The sequence below is a fragment of the Drosophila teissieri genome, chromosome 2L (assembly GCF_016746235.2).
Source record: "Drosophila teissieri strain GT53w chromosome 2L, Prin_Dtei_1.1, whole genome shotgun sequence".
NCBI lineage: Eukaryota > Metazoa > Arthropoda > Insecta > Diptera > Drosophilidae > Drosophila > Drosophila teissieri.
The window spans coordinates 2,665,488-2,690,017 of record NC_053029.1 but is presented as its reverse complement, the minus strand read 5'-3'; the positions used below and the strand labels follow the sequence as shown (position 1 = coordinate 2,690,017).

At 44.2% G+C, this 24,530-nt stretch overlaps 2 protein-coding genes across 2 annotated transcripts; one reads left to right on the top strand and one right to left on the bottom strand.

Moving 5' to 3' along the window:
* Positions 1–13: 13 nt before the first annotated feature.
* On the bottom strand, positions 14–526 carry LOC122616132. Its single transcript, XM_043791461.1, has one exon. The coding sequence runs from the start codon at positions 465–467 to the stop codon at positions 42–44; it is 426 nt and encodes a 141-aa protein (XP_043647396.1). The 5' UTR covers positions 468–526; the 3' UTR covers positions 14–41.
* A 166-nt stretch (positions 527–692) lies between these two features.
* On the top strand, positions 693–1,819 carry LOC122626331 (casein kinase I). The gene has a single exon (XM_043806542.1). The coding sequence runs from the start codon at positions 784–786 to the stop codon at positions 1,741–1,743; it is 960 nt and encodes a 319-aa protein (XP_043662477.1). The 5' UTR covers positions 693–783; the 3' UTR covers positions 1,744–1,819.
* The last annotated feature ends 22,711 nt before the right edge of the window (positions 1,820–24,530 follow it).

Here is a 24,530-nt window from a genome sequence, read left to right as displayed (position 1 = left end):
ATTATAACACGAAATAGAATATATTCATTCTATGTAATAGTTCAGAACCTCATCTTCTGGTCGTCTGATATCAGCAGTACAATAGGAACTGATATAGTAAGAATTCCGCGGGGTGTTAGCAACGCCGTAAGTTTTGAGGCATCCACATTTTGGGGCATAAGAATTTCTCGCTTGATATTCAGATTCTTATAATAGGCACGAACGTAAACGAGTTCATCCTTCAGCTGAATGCGAATATTTTCCATGGGAAAATCGCGCATATCGAACTTCCAGGATACATACTTTTCCATTTCCCTGTGGTTTTTCCTCATGGTGGTGCTATCTTTGACTTTTTCGTCTTGTTTCAACATTCGACAGCACTCGTAAACATCTTTTTCCAGTTGGTTCACCCTCGGTTCGTATTCGGATTGCATTGTTTTAAATACTTGGGAATCGGATATACGCGACTTATTTTTTTGCGCAAACATTTTGAATGCTCTTTATTATAATTTGATTTGATAGCTTTGATCATGTGAAACAGGTTTGATATATATTTCTGAGAATAAGAGATAAAAAAGCTCTATTTAAAAAGTTTATACGCAGCACTGTTTAGTTTAAAATGTGATATTTAAATGATCATGAACTTGTTGCAAGGGAAGTTGGAGGAATACCCCATCGCTTGATAGTCCGGAAATCGACGTTTATCGATAACATTGGCCGCTGCAACAGTGTGCGCGAAGAAAAGCTTTGCGATAAAATCATTTAGTCATTTTGTAGAGAATAGAAAACCTTGGAAGCGAGTAGATGGAGGACTACGAACTGGAAACCATGCTCCGCATCAACAGCATTGTGGTGGTCCGCAAACTGGGCTGCGGCTCCTTTGGCGACATCTACGAGGCCAAGCACTTGGGGTCGGGCCTCCACGTAGCCCTCAAGGTGGAGCGCAAGGATGTCGGCAGCTCGCACCTGCCCACCGAGTACACGGTGTACAATCTGCTCAGGCATGGCATGGGCATCCCGGCCACCTACCAGTTCCTCTCGAACAAGCGGCACAACGTGCTGGTGATGGAGTTGCTCGGCCAGTCGCTGGAGAACCTGTTCGAGTTGTGCGATCGCCGCTTCTCCACGAAGACGGTGCTCATGCTGGGCGAGCAGATGGTGGAGCGGATGGAGTACCTGCACTCCCATCGCTACCTGCACCGCGACATCAAGCCGGACAACTTCCTGATGGGCGGCGGCGACACTAGCCACCGCCTCTACCTCATCGACTTCGGTCTGGCCAAGCGCTACTGGGACATGACGGAGAACAAGCATGTGCGCCAAAGGCGTGGCACCCGGCTCACCGGCACCGCCCGCTACGCCTCCATCAATGCGCTGTGCGGCGGCGAGCAGAGCCGCCGGGACGATATGGAGTCGGTGGGCTACGTCCTCATGTATCTGCTACGTGGTAGACTGCCGTGGCAAGGCCTTTTGGCCAACAGCAGGGAGCAGAAGCACGAGATGATCACCGAGATGAAGCTGTCCACGTCGCCGAAGAGCCTGTGTGCCGGCTATCCCAGGGAGTTCTACACTTACATTAACTACACCCGGCAACTGGGCTTCGAAGAGGAGCCGGACTATCGGACGATCAGGTGCTCCTTCTTGACCTTGATGTACAGCCTGAACTACATCAATGACCATATCTACGACTGGGACCAGGTCGAGAGTAACGCGGAGAAAGGTGGCGGCGAAGTGGGGAAAGAGGTCGAATTAGGAGTCGTCTAAGGACATGGTAGCATGTTGCATGTTGCATGTTGAATAAAAGCGTCGGACTTTTCTAGATGCCACAAATGCCAATTTAAAATACACAAGCTGCCAGCTACCAAAATGAGTCCAATTAACAAAACTGGCATTTGTGCAACGTTTGCATTCCCGGCAGCAGCTACGAGTTGTGAGTTGAGATTCTGCAGCAGCTGGCAGAAGTGTCCGTCAGAACAGAAGGGATGGCAGCAAAAGTCAATGGAAACAGCCAGGGGTGCCATGCTCCATGCTGCATGGTGCACAGATTCCATTTGAGAGCAGAAGGGCTGAGCAAGTTTCGAACAAATGAAAACGTAGCAAATGACAGCATCCAATTTACGTTTGCAATTAAACTGACACCGAACAGACACTTGATTTAGTCGGCAGCCAGTCCTTGGAGCCAGGAGTCCAGGAGCAAACCCAACCACCCACCCACCAGTCACTTGGTTCTGGGAAGAAATGTCGATTTATGGACGTGGCCAGTCGATGGCCAGATTTATGAATATGAAAGCACACCAAATGGCTCTTTATTTGCCTGTTTATGTGGCAGCAATCTTGACCAGCATCCACTCAGCAGGGAGCGGGTGCGAGTGGGAGTCCCAGCTCCTCGGTTAGGATCATCGCTGCCTTGTGGCACCTGAACAGGTCCGTGTAGTCGGCCATCCTTGGATTTAGTACAAGAAAGCCGTCTGTGGAGGGCAGAATTTTCAATTTGCTGGCAATATGTCGAAAGTAGTTTGGCGTTCAGCTTTGATTTATAAATCATAGATATAATTCGAAAGTACAGATGGCAATAGTTGTTGGTTGAGCATATTTTCAGAAAGATTTCTGCGTTGCAGTTTGGCAGGCCTTTCAGTTATGAGCTGTTATTTATGTCCGAGGACTAATTGTATATGACTTCCTAAATTGTCTGCCATGCCAGGATGTTAGGTGTGAAGTGGCTGGTGTTAATGAGGCATTTGGAGTCGAAGCCATATATCACCGAACTGGACAAAACGGTGGCGAGCAACGCAAGGGAATTATTAATGCGGACTTCTTATCAAAAATGGCAGCAATCAGCACGCTCGCTTAGCACCTCGTTGGTCGAGTGTGGGAATCGCCAGGACGAGAACGAGCACTTTTCCCCCACCCCCCATTAATCCTGTGAAAGTGTGGAGCAGCAGTCTCTCTTTTTGTTTTTTTTTGTTTTTGGGAGCAGCAGTCAAGTGCGAGCCGGGCTAAAAGCCCCATCAAGGCCAAGTGGCGTGTCAATCGGCCATTAACATGGGTCGGGGCGCTCTCCCTGTGCCGCCGATAAATAAAAACAAACACCTAGTTTGAGCACCACCACCCACACCCATATACCCATACCCACTTCCAAATCCACACCCACTTAGCCACCCAATTACGCACTTCGAAAACGGTCCAAGGGCCAAAGAAATATGCGAGTCCTAAATGAAGTCGAAACTGATTGAGAGCCCCAAAAGGGGAAAGTGGTCGTAATGGAAATGGAAATCTTTGCTGCCAGATTTTTGCACTCTTTTTTGTGTGCGGCCGAAAGAAAGAAATGCTCTCATTAAAAAATTAAATGCGGCAACACTTGGGAATTTGTGAGAAAATTGCTCATTAAAAGTTTTCACCTGGAGAGCCGCTCAAGGCGAATCTCGACACTAATTTTCTTTTCATGTAATTATGTGCAGCAACTGAAGAAACAGCTCGCAAAAAAGGAAAAGTCGCTCGTTCTTCTTTTTATTTTCGCCGGCAATTGTTCGTCGTCTGCTGCATTTTTCCAGCTTTTCCAGCAACTTTTCCAGCACGACACGAAGAACTTGAGGTTGCTAATGCAAAGGACACAACTTTTTTGCGATGTGTGAAAGAGTCCTGGCCGTGTTGCCATTTCCAAGGAGATGGCGGCTGATGGCTGATGGGATTTATGCACCCATCGTCACGAGTATTAGTCATCTTCATTTGGCATTCGCTTTGCGCTTGCCAACGGCAAATTGAATTGATTTTCGTTTGCATTTCCCGGCGGACTGCAGTCGCATCAAAGCTTAATATTGGAAAAATAATATGCACAAATTGAACTTGTAAATAAATCAAATCAAAATATCATGTATTACGGCAGAGGAAGTGGAAGTGCAAGTCGAAGTGCTACCGAAGCGCATATTGCGTTCGAAATTGAGTTACATTTAAATATTTCCCCATCTGCCAAGCCAAATGTGAAGGTCCTAGTTCTCCCATCCCAGGACCAGCTGCTCTGGCGATTGAGTTGCGAGTGCCTTCGTTCTTCTGATTGTTTTCCAGCAATAGCCAGAGACTAGAGAGTGTTACTTTATAAATGTGTTACTTCAGCCGATGAATTTATTTTACTCTAAATAAATGGGCATTCCATTTGATTTGCTGCTGTAAGTGCACTTTCCTAGCACAAAAATAAACCAAATTGTCAATGTATGTGGAGATTTGGTTTAGCTTGCACCTTTTGCAAAATAACCAAATAAATGTTTTAATCAAGCATTTGCATCTGATCCCGCAGCTGAACCATTAAAACACTAATCCCTCAACTCGCTTAGCTGAGTGGTTAATTGCATTAATTTATATCAAATCATTTCAATTTCCTCTCGTGCATCGAGCGGCCAACAGGGCGTATAATTGATTTGACTTCCGCGGATGCCGCCGAAAATGGCGCCGCCAATAAATCTCGAACTACACAATGCTGCCAGGACTCGCATTGTGTTCCCGGGTTAAAATTATACGGATAAGATCGGGAATAAATTTGCATGGTACACGGTACATTTTACATTCACATTCGCATTCACATTTTGCATTCGCCGCAAAAGCAAATCTTCAATGGCCAGTGAAAGAGTACTACCCACGAAACTAGCGCTCGCGGTGATTAATTATCTACATGAAAGCGTGCAATTTACAGCTTACCTTAAGCTCAGCCCCCCGATCTGCCACGCCCACTCTTCGGCTGTTGTTGTTATTGTATTTATGGAGTGTTTAGTTGTCTGGGGCCGCGATTCGAGTGCGGATAAGCGGGAAAGTTACAGCGAAACTGATTTCCATAGCGCACTCTATCTAAATTAAAATCAAAAACTCTGCCGACCCAGCGCCATTCATTCAGCACGCCAATTGAGCGCCGTTCCTGGAAGTTAGTCGCAGGATATATGTGGGTATATATGGGTACATAGTGGGCAAGGATACGTGTGGACACTCCACTTGGCCAAAACGTTGCAGGAGTTGCGTTGAAAGCGGTTTCTAGTTGTTAATTGCTTTGCTAAATGGAAAAGGAATTTAAGCAAATTCATCATTAAATATTAATTAAATTAAAGCTTATGCAAAAACTTTAATTAAATGACTCTAACTGGCTCCAAATATTCGAGTTATTTCTAGTAAACAATATTTGTAAGGGTATTTTGAAGACTAAACTTGATTTTGAGCTTCGAAGAGAACGTTTTTATTTCGCCGTGGCTTAATTAACAAGCTGATCGAAATTGATATTTTTAATGGAATTTTCCTGCGGGCCTGGATGATGTCAAGCAGCCACAATACCCAACGCGCCTTTGACCCCCAACTGTGACTCCCGGGGGCAATGGGACGAGATGATGTCACGATCTGGCTCGGCTCCAGAACCAAGACCCCAACCAACTGGTGGACCCCACTTTCACATCCATTTCGCTGCTCCAGTTTGTCAATGTCACCGGGAGTCAGCGGCTGTGCGTTGCGTTGTTGTCTGCAGGTAAATGGTGTGTATTTCAATTTAGCTGCGAATAAATTGCCGACAATAAAGCGAAGGAAAATGTGTAATTTGTTTGGGTCGTTTGTTCACAGTGTCATATCTCTCGGAATGTATCTGTATCTGTATGTCTGTAGCTGTAGCTGTATCTGTATCTGCGGCTGAGCGATGAGATTCTTATTTTAATTTTGATTATGTGCGCTCTTCTGCCGAGCAGATTTGTATCTGTTAGTTACATTTACAAATTGCCCAACGCATTTGTAGTTATCCACCCACCACAGCAGCTCTTTGTTCTCCGCAGATTGAGTTGTGCAGATTGAGAGTTCAGCCTTTAGCATCTAATGGGTAGTAAAATTCCCATGTATGTACGGCTTCTTAGGGTGGCATTAACACGGTTTACTAGGGGTACACTTTCTATGGCAGGGCATGTTCAATAGCCGGTGCTTAAGTGCTGGGACTTTGCAATTTTGAGGCGGAACACCGGCCATTCATACATCCTTTTGTAGCCGGAGCGTAATAAGATCATTTGCCGGAATGCATTATGAGGGTGTCGCCTCCAACGGAGGCAGTTACCTCCGACCCACACTGGCTAATGTCCTGGGCTGAGACGACATCATCAACGGCATGGAGAGCCAGCCGTAAGTCTTAGGTCGGATTTACAATGGCCAACTTGTGGGCCATTAGCAAAAATGAAAACAAGGCCATCCCATCGCAGGCACACAGATACTCAGAAACACACCGACAAAGGTGAGGCTGCGAATCGCTTATTAAAACGACACTTTGGCCCTGTGACAGGATGTGACGACACATCCTGGGGCGCCCGAACCAGAACCAGAACCCAGACCCAATCCCAATCCCAGTCCCAGGCGAGGGAAAGGTAATTTAGATTGCGTCTGCCGTCGGGTCATAACGGAGCCAGTTGACATGGAGGTTAAACGGATTATGCCAGGGATATCGCTTTCAGCCAAGTGGCGTGGGCCGTGGCTATGCACCTGCCACAGGTTTAGGCCAAGTAATTGCCAAATATTGAGACAACGCTGGTGGGCTGGTGGGTGCGAGTCGCGTTGGTAGTTCCCCTTCCGTTTCCGTTTCCGCTACCGTCACGAAATTGAATTATTAATGCTGTTGTCATTGGGATTGGGCGCGTTGAAAGTTCGCCGCGAAAAGCGAAAAATAGAACTTGTTTGTCCGCGGACCACAATTAAGTTGTCAGTCCAAAGTCGGGGTCAAAAGCCTGGGCGTTGACTTTCGCCTTTGATTGCAGCGGCAGGTGGCATGTGGCAGGTGTGGCCAGGATATCCCCACAGGATATTTGCCATTTGGGCGTGGGTTTAATGTAGGTATCAGCCCTTCGTAAAAGGCTTTTTGTTTAGTTTTCCATAAGACCCCTCTCTATAGCATTAATTGTGATTTGTTGCGTTCATTGCATTGTCAGTGCATTAAAAATGCAAATTTCGAGTGCGCCAAAGGACTCTAGAGAGGCGCGATTACGCAGTTCAAGTGCCCGGGCCTTTGTTATGGACCCCTCGTGTTGTCGCAGCCCGGATGAAGTGGCTCGGCTCCTTCGTTGATCCTTGATCTTTGGCAGCGCCTGCGGGCCGCAAATGGAGAGCTGGCGGAGCGACAAAGTTCCCCTTCAAGTGGCCACTCGACTGCATGTTGCCAAACAGCAGCAGCATCCATCTGCACCAAGGTGTACGTGCCAAGTGGCGTGGGCTCCAAAACAGGCGCCTCCACTCCCACTGGGGAGTGCCAGCCACCCCAGGTCAAACAATGGGGCAGTGTGTGAGTGTGTGGGTGTGTGGCATGACCAGCCCCAGGACTTTGCCACCCCAAGTCGCCTGGGGTGGCATGAGGAGAAGTCGGCATGATTCTGTGTGCTCTGCACTCGGCTGCATCTTGGAAGTGAGTTTGAGCTGTGTTTGAGCTCTATGCCAGGAATGGCCATTAACTGCATGTCGGGGTACAAATGCGAAATGTGTTAATATCGAATGCCCCAAATTGCAATCACACAGTGGAGAATTTTGATTGCTTCAATGCAGCAGCTGTATTGGGTTTCAACTATCCAAAGTTGTACTAAGTGCGTGAGATGATAATTAATGATAATATATAAGTAGGTGAGATGATAATTGATGATAATACAGGTGATAAGTGATATATGTGTTCAGATATTATTATTATTAGTGTCTTAAAGTCACTAGGTTTGTATGGCACCCTTTCTTGCCTTGAATAAATTTATCAATTTTGGTTGCTCATACATTTTCAGCAGTTCCTAGAGCACTTACGTTTTTGGAGTAATGGCAACCATTAAGCCCTTGGAAATGTTGCTAATAAAAAACGTCATTTTGCTGCTTGACTGCAAAGTGTGTAATTGCATAACCTCAAAGAAACACATTAGTGGGCACTCCTGGAAGTGTTCCACAGGAGCTGTTCCAAAGGAGCTGTGCCACAGTAGCTGTTCCAAAGGAGCTGTTCCAAAGGAGCTGTGCCACAGGAGCTGCCGTGGTGCACCTGCTTATGTGTGCACCGTGGAGGACGAGGATGAGGACGAGGACGAGGCGCTGCCCGTCAACGAGGCAAACTAATTACGCGCCCCTTTAAGAAATTAAATGCATTTTGGCCCCGCCTTGCCGGCAATTTGAGTGCTCTCCTCCACTTGGTGGCCGGGTGAGCACATAATTGCCACTTGTCGCGGCTGCTCGAGAAACGCTTTCTTGCCGCTCTCCGAAAAGGAGAAATAAATGCGAAAATAACAACTGCCTCATAGTGGCAATGGCAGTGCAGGAATCAAAAGAGTTGACTCGCAATTAAAATAAATTAAATATTTCAAACGTGAAATGAGCTCTGCCTCCCCGGCAATGGCTATGGTTATGAATTTAAGGAAGCGAGTTTTCTGAAGCATATTTTGCTTAATTGAATGCCGAGCAACTCATTTATTTCATAATTACATTTTTCGCCAGCAAATTGGTCAGTTTTATTTATGTATAAATCACTTCGTAACTGAAAAGGCCATTTGTTGTTAGAAAATGCAAATAGAACTGTATTTGTCAATTAAATTATTTATAATTCTGTGCAAAGGATTTAATTTAAAAATGTATTCGTTGTATTTTGCATTAGTTTTGGGGAAGACGAACATAAACATTTTCCACACACATGCCACAGTGTGTGGCACTTATGCTGGCTCTTTGGCTTTTCACTTATCAATTGTGGCAGCCTTGCGAGCGGATTATTAAGAATTTATGCCGGGTAAATATGGAAAATACAGCGGCATATTGGCATCGAACACGTACGAAGACGTGAGTCCTGCCATGAGGAGTCCTGCCCAGGATCGGAATGGGAATCGAGATGGCAGTGGAAATGGAAATAGTAATAGAAATAGAAATAGAAATGGGAATAGTTTTCAGCGAGTGACACTCATAGCCGTACGGCATGTACGAGAGTATGACACATGTTCTGTGGCCTATTTTATTAATCGCATTTTTGCCACATTTCGGTGCCGCATTAAATATTAAATGCCAGGCAAGCAAATGCGGATTATGCCGGGTTGGCTTGGGCTTGGGCTTGGGATGTGTGGCTCAGTTTAGTTTCAGCTAGCCGACATGCACAATAAATTGTATTTAAAATGAAACAGTCGCCGGGCAACTTCGTTCATTCCGGACACGTGCGAATTCATTCAGGACGTGTGGCGTTCGTCCTGATCTCTGACATGGCAGGCTCTGGCTTCGAAACAGGAGCAGGAACAGGAACAAGAGCAGGAGCGGAAACAGGAGCTGGGAATAGTCGGCAGGACTCGATGTTTGCCTTCTGACGTTTACAAATTACCCACAGCTGGCGAGCAAAATGCCAGGGCATTGTGTGCCTGGCTCCCTCGTCCTTCGTCCTGCGTGTCCTGCTCCTGGGTGCTATATTAAATGTACATATGTCTCGGGATCCCAGATCTGCCGAAAAACAAGTGCTCTTACATGTGTGACTGAGTGGCGAGGCTGGGGGCTCAGTTAGTTTATTTTTTGCATGAATTATTCATCCGGCTTTGTCTCATCAAATTGAGCGACCTCGTTAGTCTCTAAAATGTCAAAATTTCTACTGCCAAACATTTGTTGTTTCAATTATTCAAATGTAATTTCCAAATTGCACTCTTCAAAATGGCATGGAAAATAAACTTTTCCAGCAGGTGAGTGCGTTGTGTTTTGTCTCGTTTCCAAACGTCATTTGCATGCGTGATAAGTTTGAAAGTGACTGCTCAGCCTAATTAATATAGATTTGGCAATTGCCATTTTTATATAAGATAAGGAATCGTTAAATCATATAGGCTAATGCCTATTTGGGTCATAATTGAGTTGTGTGAGCTATAATTGAAAGAGTGCAGTTAAAAGTTGCCAAATTAAAGCTCGTCCTCACGTCGTATGCGTAATAATACGCATAATACGCAAATTGCTGCATTAATTCACGAGTTGGGCTGGCTTTTTCACTGGGTTCCTCGCTCTCGACCCTCGGGCGAGGTCCTGGCGTTTATGCGAAAAGTTTAATCAACAAACTAAATCGCTTAGCAGCGCGAACTGTAACTAATTTGCTTTGCGGGCTACAACGGTGCGAAAAAGTTGCTGCCGTTTGCGCATCATAATGATAAAAGTTGAATGTCCCTGCAGCAAAAGGATATATGCAGCTAAATACGTGGGTGTACACGGCACTATGGGGAATTTGACCTGTTTTTTTGGCATAAATGTGTTTTTTAAAGTGTTTCAAATTTTGAAATTTTTTTTTTAACATATTAAGAATTGATCAAAGATTTATAATCTGTAACGCAAATGTTAAATTAACAGTCCACTGTTAAAATTAACAGCTGTAAAGTCAGCTGTTGTAAACAAAAAGCACATGCCATTTGCGAGCTTCTTTTTTTAGTGCTTACTAAAATTAATATTTTTTGAACCACAAGGCCTAAACCCGTCAAATTTGAAATGAATAATCAACCTTCAGGTGTGTACTATGTGTTTTTACTAATATGTTGCTTATTGTGTGCGTGTAAACTTAACAATTTGTGTATTTAGCAAGTGATGTCTTCGTCCAACTTTTAAAATAAAATTTCAACTTTGAATAGAGTTTCAAAAAATTGTTGAAATTTGTTTAGTAAGTGTGTTAGTCCATGTTGTAGAGTGATTAATTCTCTATTTAAAACATATTGGTTTCATTTGCAAATTTTTGCCGCTTTTCGCGAAAATTAAATTTTTAGGTAGCAACCTCTCAATTGGCAATGCGGCCCTCTTAGAAGTGTGGCGCACCCAATGGGTAGCTCGTGAAAAACTAAATGCTATATTCAAATTTATTTGTTTGCATATCGACGAATGCATTTTGGAAATTAATAAAAGTCACATATGGGAGAAAGCGCGCATGTTTCATGTAAATTTGTTGAAGAAATGGAAAATGTGCAATAGAGATCTGGATACATTTGTAGCAAAATACTCGGCATGGACGGAAGGCAATCTTAGCTTGAACTTACTTGGAAGTTTAAGCAAAGTTGAGCCTGAAAGACATCAAGCTGGTCGTCCAAAAATAACATTCGGGTTGAAAGGACCAAGAGGGCAGAGAAAGCAAGCAACCAACCTCTCAAGACTCCAAAAACATAACCACGGATTATTGTTGCAAGCGTCGAGTATAGCTGCACGGAAGAATGGGCTCAACGATCTGGCTGCAGTACTCAAAATACTGGCCTTTAACCCAGCTAAAGCCAAGATAATTAGGAAGTGGATCAGCAAGCCCGTACAACATCCGGTGCGCTCTACCGCTGAAGAGGCTCTGGCCCTAATTCTGGATCATGGACTCACAAAGGACCAGTACTGTGCGATTCAGGAGGACGCAAAGAACAGAGAGGCTGCAATTTATCTTAACTATAAGGCAGTGGCTGAAAAAAAAATTTCTGTCGTCCAGTCAATATTCAAGTTGCAGATACCGTAGCGAAAGTAAGCCTACAAGATCTTTTAGATCATACAGTAGCACGAATAGCCAGTTATCAAGAGGAGGCTGTTACAATGGCGATGACAAATCAGCAATCAAACTTCTTATCCACTGAGTTGATATTAAGTTACGGTTTTGATGGAAGCACGGGACAATCCAAATACAACCAGGCGTACACTGATTCCCAGTCAGATGAAGACGAGTCATCTCTTTTTGCAACGACAGTAACGCCTCTGCGCCTTGTAGATTCGTCAGGCAACGTGTTGTGGAACAATCGTACCCCACAAAGCATACGATTTTGTCGGCCTCTGAAACTCGAGTTTCTGAAGGAATCAAAAAGTGTAATTATTAGAGAAAATTGGCTGGTACAAGAGGAAATCAAAAATTTAATATCCTGTAAAGTAATCCTGAATAATAACAAAATCCTGTACGTTAAGTTTAATTTGTACTTGACAGTTATTGACGGAAAAGTGCTTAACGCCTTAACAAATACAAACTCATTCCAGGCTTGCCCCATTTGCAATGCGACTCCAAAAGATTTTTTGTGCAACAAAAATTTTAAGAGCCTTAAGTTCGTACCGATTTTGGACAACCTAAAACATGGTGTAAGTCCACTACATTGCTGGATTCGATTTTTTGAATTTGTACTTCATGCTGGGTATAAAATTGGTGTAAAGAAATGGAGGATAGCGAGTGCCGTCGACAAAAGCATAGTTTCAGAAAGAAAAAAGGAGATTCAGCAATCATTTTGGAAAAAGCTATCGTTAAGGGTTGACCAACCTAAACAAGGAGGATTTGGAAGCACCAATGTTGGTAATACTGCTCGCCGAGCCTTCAACAACTTCGAAGTCTTCTCCGATATAACTGGCGTTGACATCCAAATTATTTTGAACATGAGGACAATTTTAATATGCCTGTCTTGTCAATTGCCAATAGACCTGAATAAGTATGAACAACTGTGCCATAAGACCGGAGAACTAATTATTGATCGGCTTCCCTGGCTTCCAATGACAGCGACCGTTCACAAGATTCTGGTTCACTCAAAACAGATTCTTGAAAACACAGTTCTTCCAGTCGGCTATTTTGGCGAAGAGGCTGCAGAAGCCAGAAATAAAATTTACAAGTCCGACAGACTTCATCATGCCAGAAAGCACAGTCGAATTTCAAACTTTACAGATGTGTTTCACAGAGGATTGGAAACTTCGGACCCCATAATATCATCAATAAATTTAGGCAGGCGCACTAAAAAACATAGGCGACTTCCTCTTCCGCGAGAAGTCATTGAATTGTTGTCGTGCGAGTTTAAACATGCAGACGAATGTTTGGATGATCCTCATATTGGAGAGGAATATGAAAATGACTTATTATTTAACATTGAAATAGATGCTGAAGAATATATTGATTAAAAAAAAAAATTTTTTTTTTTGTGGGTGGGAGGGGGGTTGGGGGTGGTCACCCACTTTTCCAAAATAATTTTAAAGGTGTGTATAAGACTAGTAAAAAAAATGATCATCGTATCTCAAATAGTTTGCGAGATATTAATTTATGCCAAAAAAACAGGTCGAATTCCCCATAGTGCACGGGTGCGAAATATGCTTTAAATAATTACACACCTCAGCGCAATTGATGATTAAACCAGAAATAGAGTTACATACTTTGAGACACCTTCACAGCTGCTTTAGAACTCCTTTGGATTTCTGTTGATTTCTTTGGTTAAATCATATCTACTATCTTCTGTTCCTTGGGTTAAATCATATCTGCTATCTGATTTTTGGAATCTTGTAAAGTACCGAAATAGCTGGTTGGCTTTTTTCCCCAACTAGTATTCATCCCAGCCCCCACAACCAACCAATTCCCCATTGAGGGCAGAGAAAGGCACATAAAAATGCGAATGAAGAAGCGAATGAAGTGAGCTCTTGAATGGCAACATTGAATACGCATACGCTCGAGGAGTTTGCATGTTAATTAAATAGAAAGCACCGACGGGGCCGATGCATTGCACTCGAAAGTCGAGTCAACTCTCGAGTCGAGGACCTTGGCTTCGTCCTGGCGAAACGAGGCCATTCATATCAATTTGTTTGGCCTACGCATTGAATTGCGGTTTGTGGATAAGCCTTCCCCCAGATGGGGAATTCCCAGTACCTTCCTCACTCGGTTGTGATCTCTTTGGCAGCGTCAAGTGCTACTCAAAATTTACAGAATTCATTTATGCAAATGAAGTGCCTTTTATGACGCCGAGAGATGAGATGCGACCAAGGACGACGCTGGTGCTGATGATGATGCGAAATGCCAGGACGAAGCCAGGATAAAGCTAGGACGAAGACAGGATGAAGGAGAATGGATTGGAATAAAGCCAGTTGCTCAAGGACGAGACGAGACAAGGCAATGCGAGTAATGAACGAAAATTGAGCAAATTATTCAGTTCCTTTGGCACAACAATTAAACAATTTACGTACATTTCGAAGTGGCCCAGCATTTGGCCAACTAATTACGCGAACTGCTGGCTCAACTCGAGCCAGGATGTAGTGCCCCTTTGCCGCTAATGAACTCCTATGTGCACCCTGCTGATAGGTAAATAATTGGTAAAGTTTCGTATAAACAGGGATATAAATATGATATTTTACATGCTCCCAAAAAGTTCATAATGTACTGTGGAGAAAAGGTGCCAGCTAGCATTTGGTTCAATGTCCTTTGGCTTCATTTTGAGTGATATTTAAATGAAACATCTGTCGGCCAGAACAACTTACTCACCCATATATTGCAGAGTTGTTTATCTTGGCCGTCTGGCTGTTGGCCATTCACTTGGCAGGCCATAAAAAACGCCGGCCAAGTCAATCCGGGCCCATCAATAAAACAATCAATAGACGCTGACAGCTGCAAATCCTGCTGCCCGGGTGTATGGATAACTTTGGCCATTCATAAATTGACACATTATCGAAATTTATGGCAACAACGGCGGCCCAAATACAAAGGCGTGATTCGTTCGCAGGACGAAGGCAGCCGTTGGCAGGATGCAGGCAAATATCTGTGCGAAATTAATGATGCGACACATTGGAAAAACAAAACAAAGGCCCCTGCCACGCAGAAGGGAAAACGAAGGGGCAGACAGCAGAAGCAACAGTTGCAAACGAGACAAGTCGTTGCAAAGGGGTGTGTTAATGGGGGAGGGTGGAAAACGGAAGCCACCCCCTGGGTTGCAACACCCCCAAAAGGAAGGAGTGGGGAACTCTGTGGTAACTACGAAAAAGTGGGAAGTGGGAAAGGAAAACCTCTCCCAGGGCAGGAAAACTACCGCAAGGGGTGGGCAAGCAATTATAGATAGAGATGACAAAAAAGCAGCATTTCCCACTTCACTTGTGTGGTTTTCCAACCTTTCAAACCCTTTTTAACAACAGGAATACAAATTAATGAGCTTCAACCCCTCGCTAAATGTAAATCAAACAAAGAATTTATTCAATATGCATGTTTTTCATGAAAAGGAAATGTTTTTTCCTAACTCATTCAATTTAGTTCTAAAGCAGTCGCATTAAAGCAAATTAATAAATAATAAATAATTTATTGATTTGTGGTCAACCTTTTTTTCTGCGTTCTATATATTTTAGATGTTATTATTAAAGAGTGTAGGATTGTAATTAAACTACATTTTCATGCCATCCCTAGCTGCAAGTTTAGAGGGCTGTGATTTCTTGCCAGGGGCTCTCGCTTCTGACGTTTTTATTAAATTCCAGCTGCGTGCATCGCCATCTCCTCCAGCTGGACATTAAGTTCACAAATTTTTTAATAAACTGGCATCCAGTATCCAGTAATGAAACACAATGGAACTTCAGCCCGAAAAGGGCTCGTCCAGCTTATTTTCCGCAGCTCCGCCAGGGATGTTCACTAAAACACCCAGTACACCCAGCACCACCCCCAATGGAAATTACTTGTTTTGCTTTGTTGCGGTCTGAAGGGGATGCGGATAGCTGTTTGATGTATTAATTCGGAGAGTGCTGCGGATGCGGATGGGCATAGGGATGAGGATGCGGATGTGGGGATGGGGATGCGGATAGGGGCTGGGTATGAATTTCAAGTTGCTGCAAATAATTGTGACGTGAGCGAACTCCAAAAGGCACTTGGCAGACAGATGACGCCGGAGTGCGAAATGCCACTTCAATTGTCAGGATTGCGAGCAGGAGTTGGAAGTTGGGAGTTGGGAGCTGGGAGCTGGGAGTTGGATCGTTGTAGTCTACAAATGTTGTTCACCTTTTTACACGTAGAGAGCATCAACGTCAACAACTTTTTAACAAAAGGCGACGAGTCCTGAAGATGCTGCAAGGACATGGCATGGGGGCTTTTCCAGGGGGTTTTCCGACTTTCCCGGCGGCCAGACAATGGCTGAGCTGACTTATTCATGCTGCAAAGTTCGCAGTGCTGCGCTGAGACATAGACATCGCAAGGACTTCCGCAGCAATCGTCCTGACACAACGCTCTTTGACATTTCGGCCTGCATTATTTATTCGCTGCACTTTCCACATTTTCCAGCACCCCCCACCCCCCGACTTTTCCGACCGCCCAGCGGGAATCGATGAGAAATGTAAACATTTTCAGCTTAGTTTTTTATCACAGCCCAGCTTTGCTCCCTCTATATGATATATAATATATATATTTTCCACTTTTTAGGGAACTCTTTTATTTAATCAACAACTGACAACGCCGTTGGTCGCTCATGTGACAATGGGCGAAAACCCGGTAAATCCCAGTTGGCCGGTTGGCGAAATCCCCGTGGCTGCCACATCCATATTATTCCGCGGATTTGTTGCATTCATGTGCACCAGAGAGAGTGGAGTGCAGGTTTTGGGAAAGAAACTGATTGGGGAATAGGGAAAATCCTATTCTTTATTCCTTTATTTCTCTCGATTTCCTGCTGACAAGCGGAAATCCTTGTGGCCCGGCACTTAAGCAAATAGCAAAGTAAAATCGAAAAACTTTTTCCATGCATATTGCAATTTGTTTGGCTGTGCGGATTAGAAGTCCATTAGGAGAGAGAGTTGAATTGGTGCCGCAATCAAATTTACCATATCCAATCATTATTTAATGGCACTAAACTAATTAAAACCCTTTTGCCAAAAATAATAAATCACAAACAGTGGTGATTAGTGCTTTTCACGCTTGGCAATCAGTAACTTAATTAAATGCAAAAAAAACAAAAAAACTGCATAGATGACAACTGACTTTCAATTAGAGAATACATGTTAATTAGCCGCGATTGGAAGTCAGCCATGTGCAGCGCTTTCATTCAAATTTTAATGTTTGGCAATCGAATTATGATTGATTCTTAATCAAGCAAATTATTGTTTATGGCATGGCATTAACTGGGAATGCCCCGCGTTGTTTGTGCAATTAAAGCGATGCTTTGGGGCCAAGTGGGCGGGGCTAATTAATGGATGTGGGCGGTGGCATAGAGGCATTTTCGCGAGTACTTCGACTAATCAAACTAATTAGGAAATTATTTCCATTCTTGCGGGGGGTGCGGTGTGTGTGCCCTCAAGTATTTGCATGTTTTTAGCAATTCAGAGGGCGGTGTATGTACATGGAATATGTGTATATAGAACCACCCGTCTTGTCTGTGTAAAAATAATTTATGTATGATGTTTGCTCTCAGTGTGTATAGTGGATGGTGGCCCCCAAAGCCGACGACCTGCTCGCTGCCATTGAATGCGATTGTAATTAGGGATTAAATAAGATTACAACCATCAATATCAATTATTGTATGGCACGCATGTATGGGCTGTTCATTAGAATTTATCCCCAAGAAAGTAAAAAAAAAATAGAAAAAAAACAATGATACCGAAACAATACATTACATAAATTAATGTTGATTTAATGAATGGAATGCATATTCATTAGGCCGTGCCAAAACCGCTTCGCATTTCCGTGTATTTAGTTAATTGCAATCGAACTAAGTCGCCGCGACTTTTGTGCGTGGAAATCCCACTTTTCCCCCCCATTTTCCGCTTGTTTTCACCTAAGCTGATTAGGAAAATTACGATATTTTGGGGGGCTACTGGCTGTGCGATTTGTTGCCATGTTTAAATCTGCAAATATGCTGCCTCCAATATTGATTTTAACTTACTAAGCAGCAATTAAATATGGGCTGGGTTAATCAGTAAAGCTGTGAAAAGCGTACACATTTCGTTGAACATAACCAAATATTGATTGGATTTGTCTAGCTGTAAGCAGTGAAATTGATAGCTAAATATGATTATTTTATTCAAATGCGCAAATACGAGGCGCTGCAAAGCGAAAAGAAGAAGTAAGCAATGAAATTGATGGCCAAATATAATTACTTTATTCAAATCAGCTGATATCACAGGCATGGAAAACGAAAAGTTTATTTAAAGTCACAGAAAATGCCATGATTACTGAATTTAGGTGATTTTCTGTATAATCTATACATCTTAATTAAAGCATTTATGAAAATTTCACGTTTTTTGGTTGTTTCCCTTAAGACTTTGAAGTATTTCCCCGTTAGCTGGCATTTTCCTGGAATGGAAAGTCATTCTCTCTGCTCCTTCGCTTCTGCCATTCAATTTGGCAAGTGCATGGAAGGACTTACTCAGTTTTTTGGCAGTACCCCCCACCCCACAGCCGCCCCCTCATTCGCAGGGACGTGACATTGAAATATTACAATAACATGTATGCATGTGTGTAAAATGTGCCCATCGATTTTGCGTGCCATAGGCAGAGTTTTCCCCCGTCGCACAGAAAGTCAAAATTTCTGTGAATGTTTTTGTCACAAATGACTTTGCCGTTTTAATTGATTGCCGGCAATAAACCGAACAGGCGCCCTTTGTGCCTCTCGCTTTTCCACCCACCACCCACCGCCACCCACCAAAGTGTAAATGGAAAGCGTCAACGTCATGCATGTGCGTGTGTGTAAGTGTAAGTGTATGTAAGTGTGTGCGAGTGGGTGGGTGGTGGAAATTCCTGTATCGCCCTCTTCCGCCCTTTTTTTTTGGCTTTGTGGAAAATTCGCCGCTTTATTCTTAGAATTTCTATGCGACAATTTCAACTTTTATTTGCACAACATGCACCCTCCCGCACATAAAATTCTCAATTACATTTATGATTTCTTGCGCGCGTTTTGCCATTTTCCCCACTTTTCCATCGCCAAGATACTGATACTGTTTGCTTTCCTTTTGCGCATTGTTTTGGTTTTTATTTTTATGCCGCTTTTATTGCATTATTTTCAGCGGGGGCCGTCGTTCTATGCATGTGTTTATACTTGATACTGCGAATGGAAAGTGGAGAAAATGCCACGGAAAATGGAAATGGAAATGGAGCCATTTCTCCGTTGGCCTCGGAACGTGACCGAAACGCAATTTGCCGAGCTTAGTTTAATTTGCTCGTATTAAGCCCGGCCAAATGGGCAGCAATAAAGAATTGTACCGCTTTTCCCAACGCCGCGCCGCTTTTCCAGCAAGTTTTCAATAATACGCATACGCCATGCGCCATACGTCTGTTTGATTTTTAACGCCGGCCATCTATTGACATGGGGACAGGATTGGGAAATTTGTTCTTTCGGCTCTTCTGCTCCTTGGAATCCCCGGCTGCTGGTGCCCCTCTTAATCCCTTTAATGGACTATTAAGCGCTTTTACGGCCACAAGAGGCCCTGACCTCCAGCCACTCCGCTGCTCCTCCTCCTGCTGCTCCAGCTACTCCTGCTCCTGCTGCTCCTTCTGATCCTCCTGCTCCTCCTGCTCCTCCAGTCTTGTCCTGCTCTCTAGGCCTGCTTTATGGTCCTGCTCGAGTTTACGATAATCTCATCATTTGATGTTGCAGCACGTTCGTCAATGCCCATTTTATGCTCTACAATATTTGCATTGTGCACAGCGAGAAACGAGTTGATGGGTTCATTATGTGCAAAGGACTTGTTAAAGCCTATTACAAAACTTGTATAATTATTTAATAATGCAAAGCAGTTGCTGTGACTAACAAAAAGGTAACAGATATTTAATATTCCTTTATGTAACCTGTGGAAAATGGTTTAAAGTATTTTTTGTGCCCGAGTGTGTGTGTGTGTGCTGGCATAGAAGATGTAAATTGGAGGGTTCTACTTTTTCCCTCCGTGGTCCTTGTGTTGCCAGGATTCGTAGGACTTGTCAGCAGCGGTGTGTAATAAATTGATTGTGCCAGCAGGAGGCGTCTGGGACCCCTATGCCAATGGCCATGCCCAATCCGACCCAGGAACGGACTCGATTCTTTTTGAAATTGATACCCCTAATGGCTGACCGGGTTCAGGAAGGGCTGCTGATGTGGATGTGGATGTGGATGTGTCCTGGTGCTGCCTTGATTGACATGTGAATGGGCAAAGACGCAGCCACTTTCAGTTAGCCGCCCAATTAAGAGCGCTTTCTGCCTTTTGTGCCGGCAAACAAAGCCAAACACAAAGGCGGCGGTGGCCAAGCCCCGGATACGGGCCCGTGGACATTGGATCCCCATCCGCATCCGCATCCACATCCGCATCCAAACCTGGACCTGGACCTGCACATAGATGTGATGTCGACTTGGTGGCGTGGCATGGCGTGGCGTGGCATGTCAGTCACGCAGTTTTTCCGACGCTTCAAGCCGCCGTTCTGGAAGCCACAGCCAGAGACTGTCTCGTTCTCGTCCTGGTCTCCTTTTCCCTCAGGTGTTCGGGGGCGGGGGGCGTGGCATTTTGTGACTTTGTTGCGTGATTACCCTAATTGATGGGCATTTCCGGCGGACAAATGAAGCCACTCAATTAACACCTTTCACGAGAATAAAAGCCGCACGTCAGCTGCCCCGAAAACCCATCTGCCCATCTCGTGGCACTCACAGCTCAGAACTCGCAACGCGTTATTTATTCAGCAGCATTTATTCAAATTGAGCATTTTTGTGGTGAATATCTGCATGTTTGAGTGCTCAGCTGTGGAAGCTGTGGAAATGTCCAAGGAAACAGCCTCACTTTCGGGTAATTAAGGAATTTTCTGCAAAAGTTTTCCGCCATTGGCAGGACACTAAAAAGAATTTCAAATTACATGTGTAATTATTTTGGCCGCCAGCGAACGTCGTCGACGTGCCTGTCAAAAATTCGTTCGCTGCGCATATTATAATGCCATTTGCAATTCTCTTTCATTTTCGCTTCTAATTTAACGAAATTAGCAAATAAAAAAGTTTTTCCGCAAAATTACACAAATGTAATTCAGCCACGAGACTGCAGGACCAAAACCAGGACCAGGACCAGGACCAGGACCTCCTGCCACCCAAGCCATTCATCCCACACCAAATGGCGCAAGTCAAAATGGCAAGGCGGCCAAAAGAACCCGAAAAACGAGTCCAAAGTGAAATGGGGGCCATAATGACTGGGTGGAAACGGGGAGTATTCGGTATGGGGGGTGGGTTTGTGTTGGGGTCAGCGCTCATTTCGGGCGAAACTTTTGGAAATTGTATGATAATTTAAATATACAAACAAATTGTGTGGCGCTTTCAATAAAACTTTTACCATTTCTTGGGCTCTGGCCTTTTCGGGTGCGGCCAGCTGAGTTATTAGCGCATTAAGTGGCAAAATTTGTGTGATAGCCAAAGACGGAAATTGTTTTCTTGCGCCACTCGAAAAGCCAAAATCTAGCAATTCACTGTGACAGTGGTATAATCAAAAGTTAATCAATGTTTTCAAACTAAATCGTGAGTTGACGAATCAAGGAACAAACAGTTTGATTTGCTTTCTAAGAAAATAAATGTGTATAGTGCTTATATATCCTTTTTGCCTTAAACTGAGGCTTTTAATGGTCTAAATTATTCGATTTAACTTTACCAAAAATGGTGTTTCAGTAAATACTGTGGCATTTCAATTCGCTGACGATCCGCGTTCGCCTTCAAGTGGCTGTCACACATCCTTGACTGATGGAACTGACAATTGCGGCAGTATTCCTGCAACAATAAGTCGACTGACACTCACACACACACACACACACACATGTCCTTGCAGACGGAGGAGACTTCGTTCCCATGTCAATGCCTCAATCTAGATGTACGCTGCAATTTTCGAGGCCTGTCAACTTCAAAAACAGAAATGCCACATTTGCATGACAGCTCAATTCGTGAAATATTCACCAAAACTCATACGCACACTCACACACACACACACTCGAAAGCGGGTTGTGTCCATTTTTTCGGAGTGAGTTAGTCGCAAAAACAGGACACTTGCTCACAGTCTGCCACTGTATGGATGTTAGTGTTATGGCTTATGCCACATGAGGGCTACACTGCGTTTTAAAGTGTCACGATGTGTTTGGTTTATTAATAGAGTCAACAAGATAGCTGATTTAAGTGTTCCCCTAAGCCACATTGAAATAATTGCTTTGCAAAGGGGTTAACAAAAAGTGTAGCATACTGTTTTGGGCAGAGCAACACTTGGCAAAATAAAATAGCTTAGCTTTAAAAAGCAATAATACTTAAATAAAACTCTTTAAGCTGCATGATAAATATTTAATAAATAAATCTAAGCATTAACCCTAAGAATGTTCCTATTTATGTACATCCTTGCTAAGTCCTTTTTGCAAATACGTGTATTTCGAAGTCGGCCAGAATGCAGTGAGTGGCAGTAAGTTGATTTATTTAACATTCTGCAGGTGTGGTGGCCAAAAAAACCCAACTGTCTTTCATCCTGCGAACGAGTGGATGGATGTGCGTCGGTGGGTGTGTGTGTGTGCGAATATGGCCATTTGTAATAAATATTTGACGCACGGACTTTTTATGGCCTTAACGGGAATGAAAACAACGTCAAGCCGCACTTAAAATGGCAAATGGAAATTCTCACCAGTGGCAACCACAATTAATACACCGTAGAGCCGGACCAGCTTTCAGTCCCGAGTCGTCGGAGCAGCCGGAGTTCGGAGTTTGGAGTCCGGGGATCGGTAGTCTGTACTCCCAAGTTCGTTGTCCGTTGTCCGTACGTCCGTTGTCCGTTGTCCGTGTGTCCAGTGGAATGGAGTGGCCATGGCCATGGCGGTGCGGTTACTGCGTCATCATCTCGGGACTCCAGTTGGCCAATGCAATCAAAAACGATTCGCATCCGCAATATCAGCGATGACCTCAAAATCAACATGGCAGCCCGGCCAACCAATTTATTTGTTGACCCGTTGGCAATGCAGTCAATTTTTCCAACTGCCAGACAGCAGACTACGGACTACGGACTGTGGACTACGGACTGCGGACTACGGACTATGGACCACGGACTACAGACTACGGACTACGGAGGCCCAATCTGTCCTGCTCGCTTGTTTGTCCGCCGTGCTGGATATAAACCTTTGAGTCGCAATTTTTACGTTCGACTGCGGAAGACCACAAAATAATGACAGGAAATTATCTCGCAGCAGACGGGCTGCTCTGCTCGTTGGCCGGCATCCAAAACAATTTCACTCTGTTGTGATCCCCATTCCCATCCCCATTCCCATTGCCATTCCCATTCCCCGGACGCCGTGATATTCCATGCCGGATGGGCTGCAATCGTAGGCTGAGTCCAACTAATTCCGGGACTTATCGGAGCCAATAAGGGTCAGCTGTAGTACATTCCGTAATTGAAAATGGAAACACAATTGCCGGGCCGCGGGGCCAAAGTTTTTACACCTGCAAGCGAAGGCCCAAGGAAATCGCCAAAGTTTTATAATATTGTTAACATGAAAGGAGGAACGGCCACACATTTTGTGCGGCAGAGTGGAAAACTTTGGCTTTGTTTCTGCCTTTGGTTTCTTGCTATATAGGACTTTTCCTCATATTTATTTTTTTCATTATCAGGCAATTTGCAAAGTGCGGTTAAGTTTTTGACAAAGCCTAGCCGAACTTCAAAGGGAAACTTTCAAAACAAGACTCGAGGTGTAAGTATTATTGTAAACTGCTATATTTCACTCCGCTTTGATGAGTAATTTCTTAATAAAATTTAGGTTTTGATGCAACACAATTGTATATTAGCCACGAGCCAATGTACTCAACTAATTGCAGTGATTTGTAGTCGAGTTTTACAGTAAATGCAAACGGAGCCCTAAGTGCATTTACCACTTCAAAGTGAGTCATTAACGACGGCGTGTTGGCAAATACATAGATTGATTTAACCGCCTCCGAGTAATGGACATTGGACACTGGACATTAGACATTAAACATCCGGGTAGTGTGTTTGCTCAATAAACTAAGCACACACACGATGTAATTTCTAAATCCAGAATAAACATTCGGTGCAAATCAAATGTGCAGCTGCTAATATGAAATGTACACAGACGGAAGAGTTAATCCTCATCGACAATTTGACATCAGCAGTTTCGATGCTTTTGCTTTCAAATAACGGAAGCCATTAAGTTGTCACATGCAGCCGACGATCCCACTGCCACTGCCAGTGCCATAAAAAAATAAATACGTATACGCCCGGTTGGCTGGCCTCACATCGGACGCTGACTCTAACTCTGACTCGGATTGGGATTCGGATTCGGATTGGGTTCGGGTTGTGTGCCGGGATATGGGCCATGATGGTGGTGCATTTGGGAGAAGCAAGCCACAAGTGGTCATTCAGACAAATGGCCAAATGGCGGGGCTCATGAATAATTCAGATTTTAAATTGCATTTATGCAAATGCGGATGCTCGCAGATTTTCGCCACTGGCTGTCGCGTTAGTCCGGCACAAAAAGAGGCCCCGGAGTGGGGTATCCACTACCCTCCGTAACCGGGGGAAACTCCAAACCTCCGAAAACCCGTGAACCCGAGGGCAATGCATTTGCAACTTAATGCGTCGAAAGCTGCGAGTTTTTGCGCTAATGCACAATTTGTATGCGTCAACACTTTCGTCAGCCGAAAAACGGAGGAGGAGCATGCAGCCTCGTCCTTATCAAACGCAAATATCAAAAACCCTATTGATAAGACCGCCTGGAAGACACCGGCAAGGAATTGGAGGCCAAAGAAATGGAGGGCAAGTGACTCAGTGACCTGCAAGACATTAAATCCCGTCCCATCCTGGGCCACCTGTTCCCCGGGCCAACCAACTCTTTGGCAATTTGTGTGCATCGCCGCCGACTGCAGATGTTTTTCCTCCACTCAGTTCGAGGTCTCGCTCCAGAA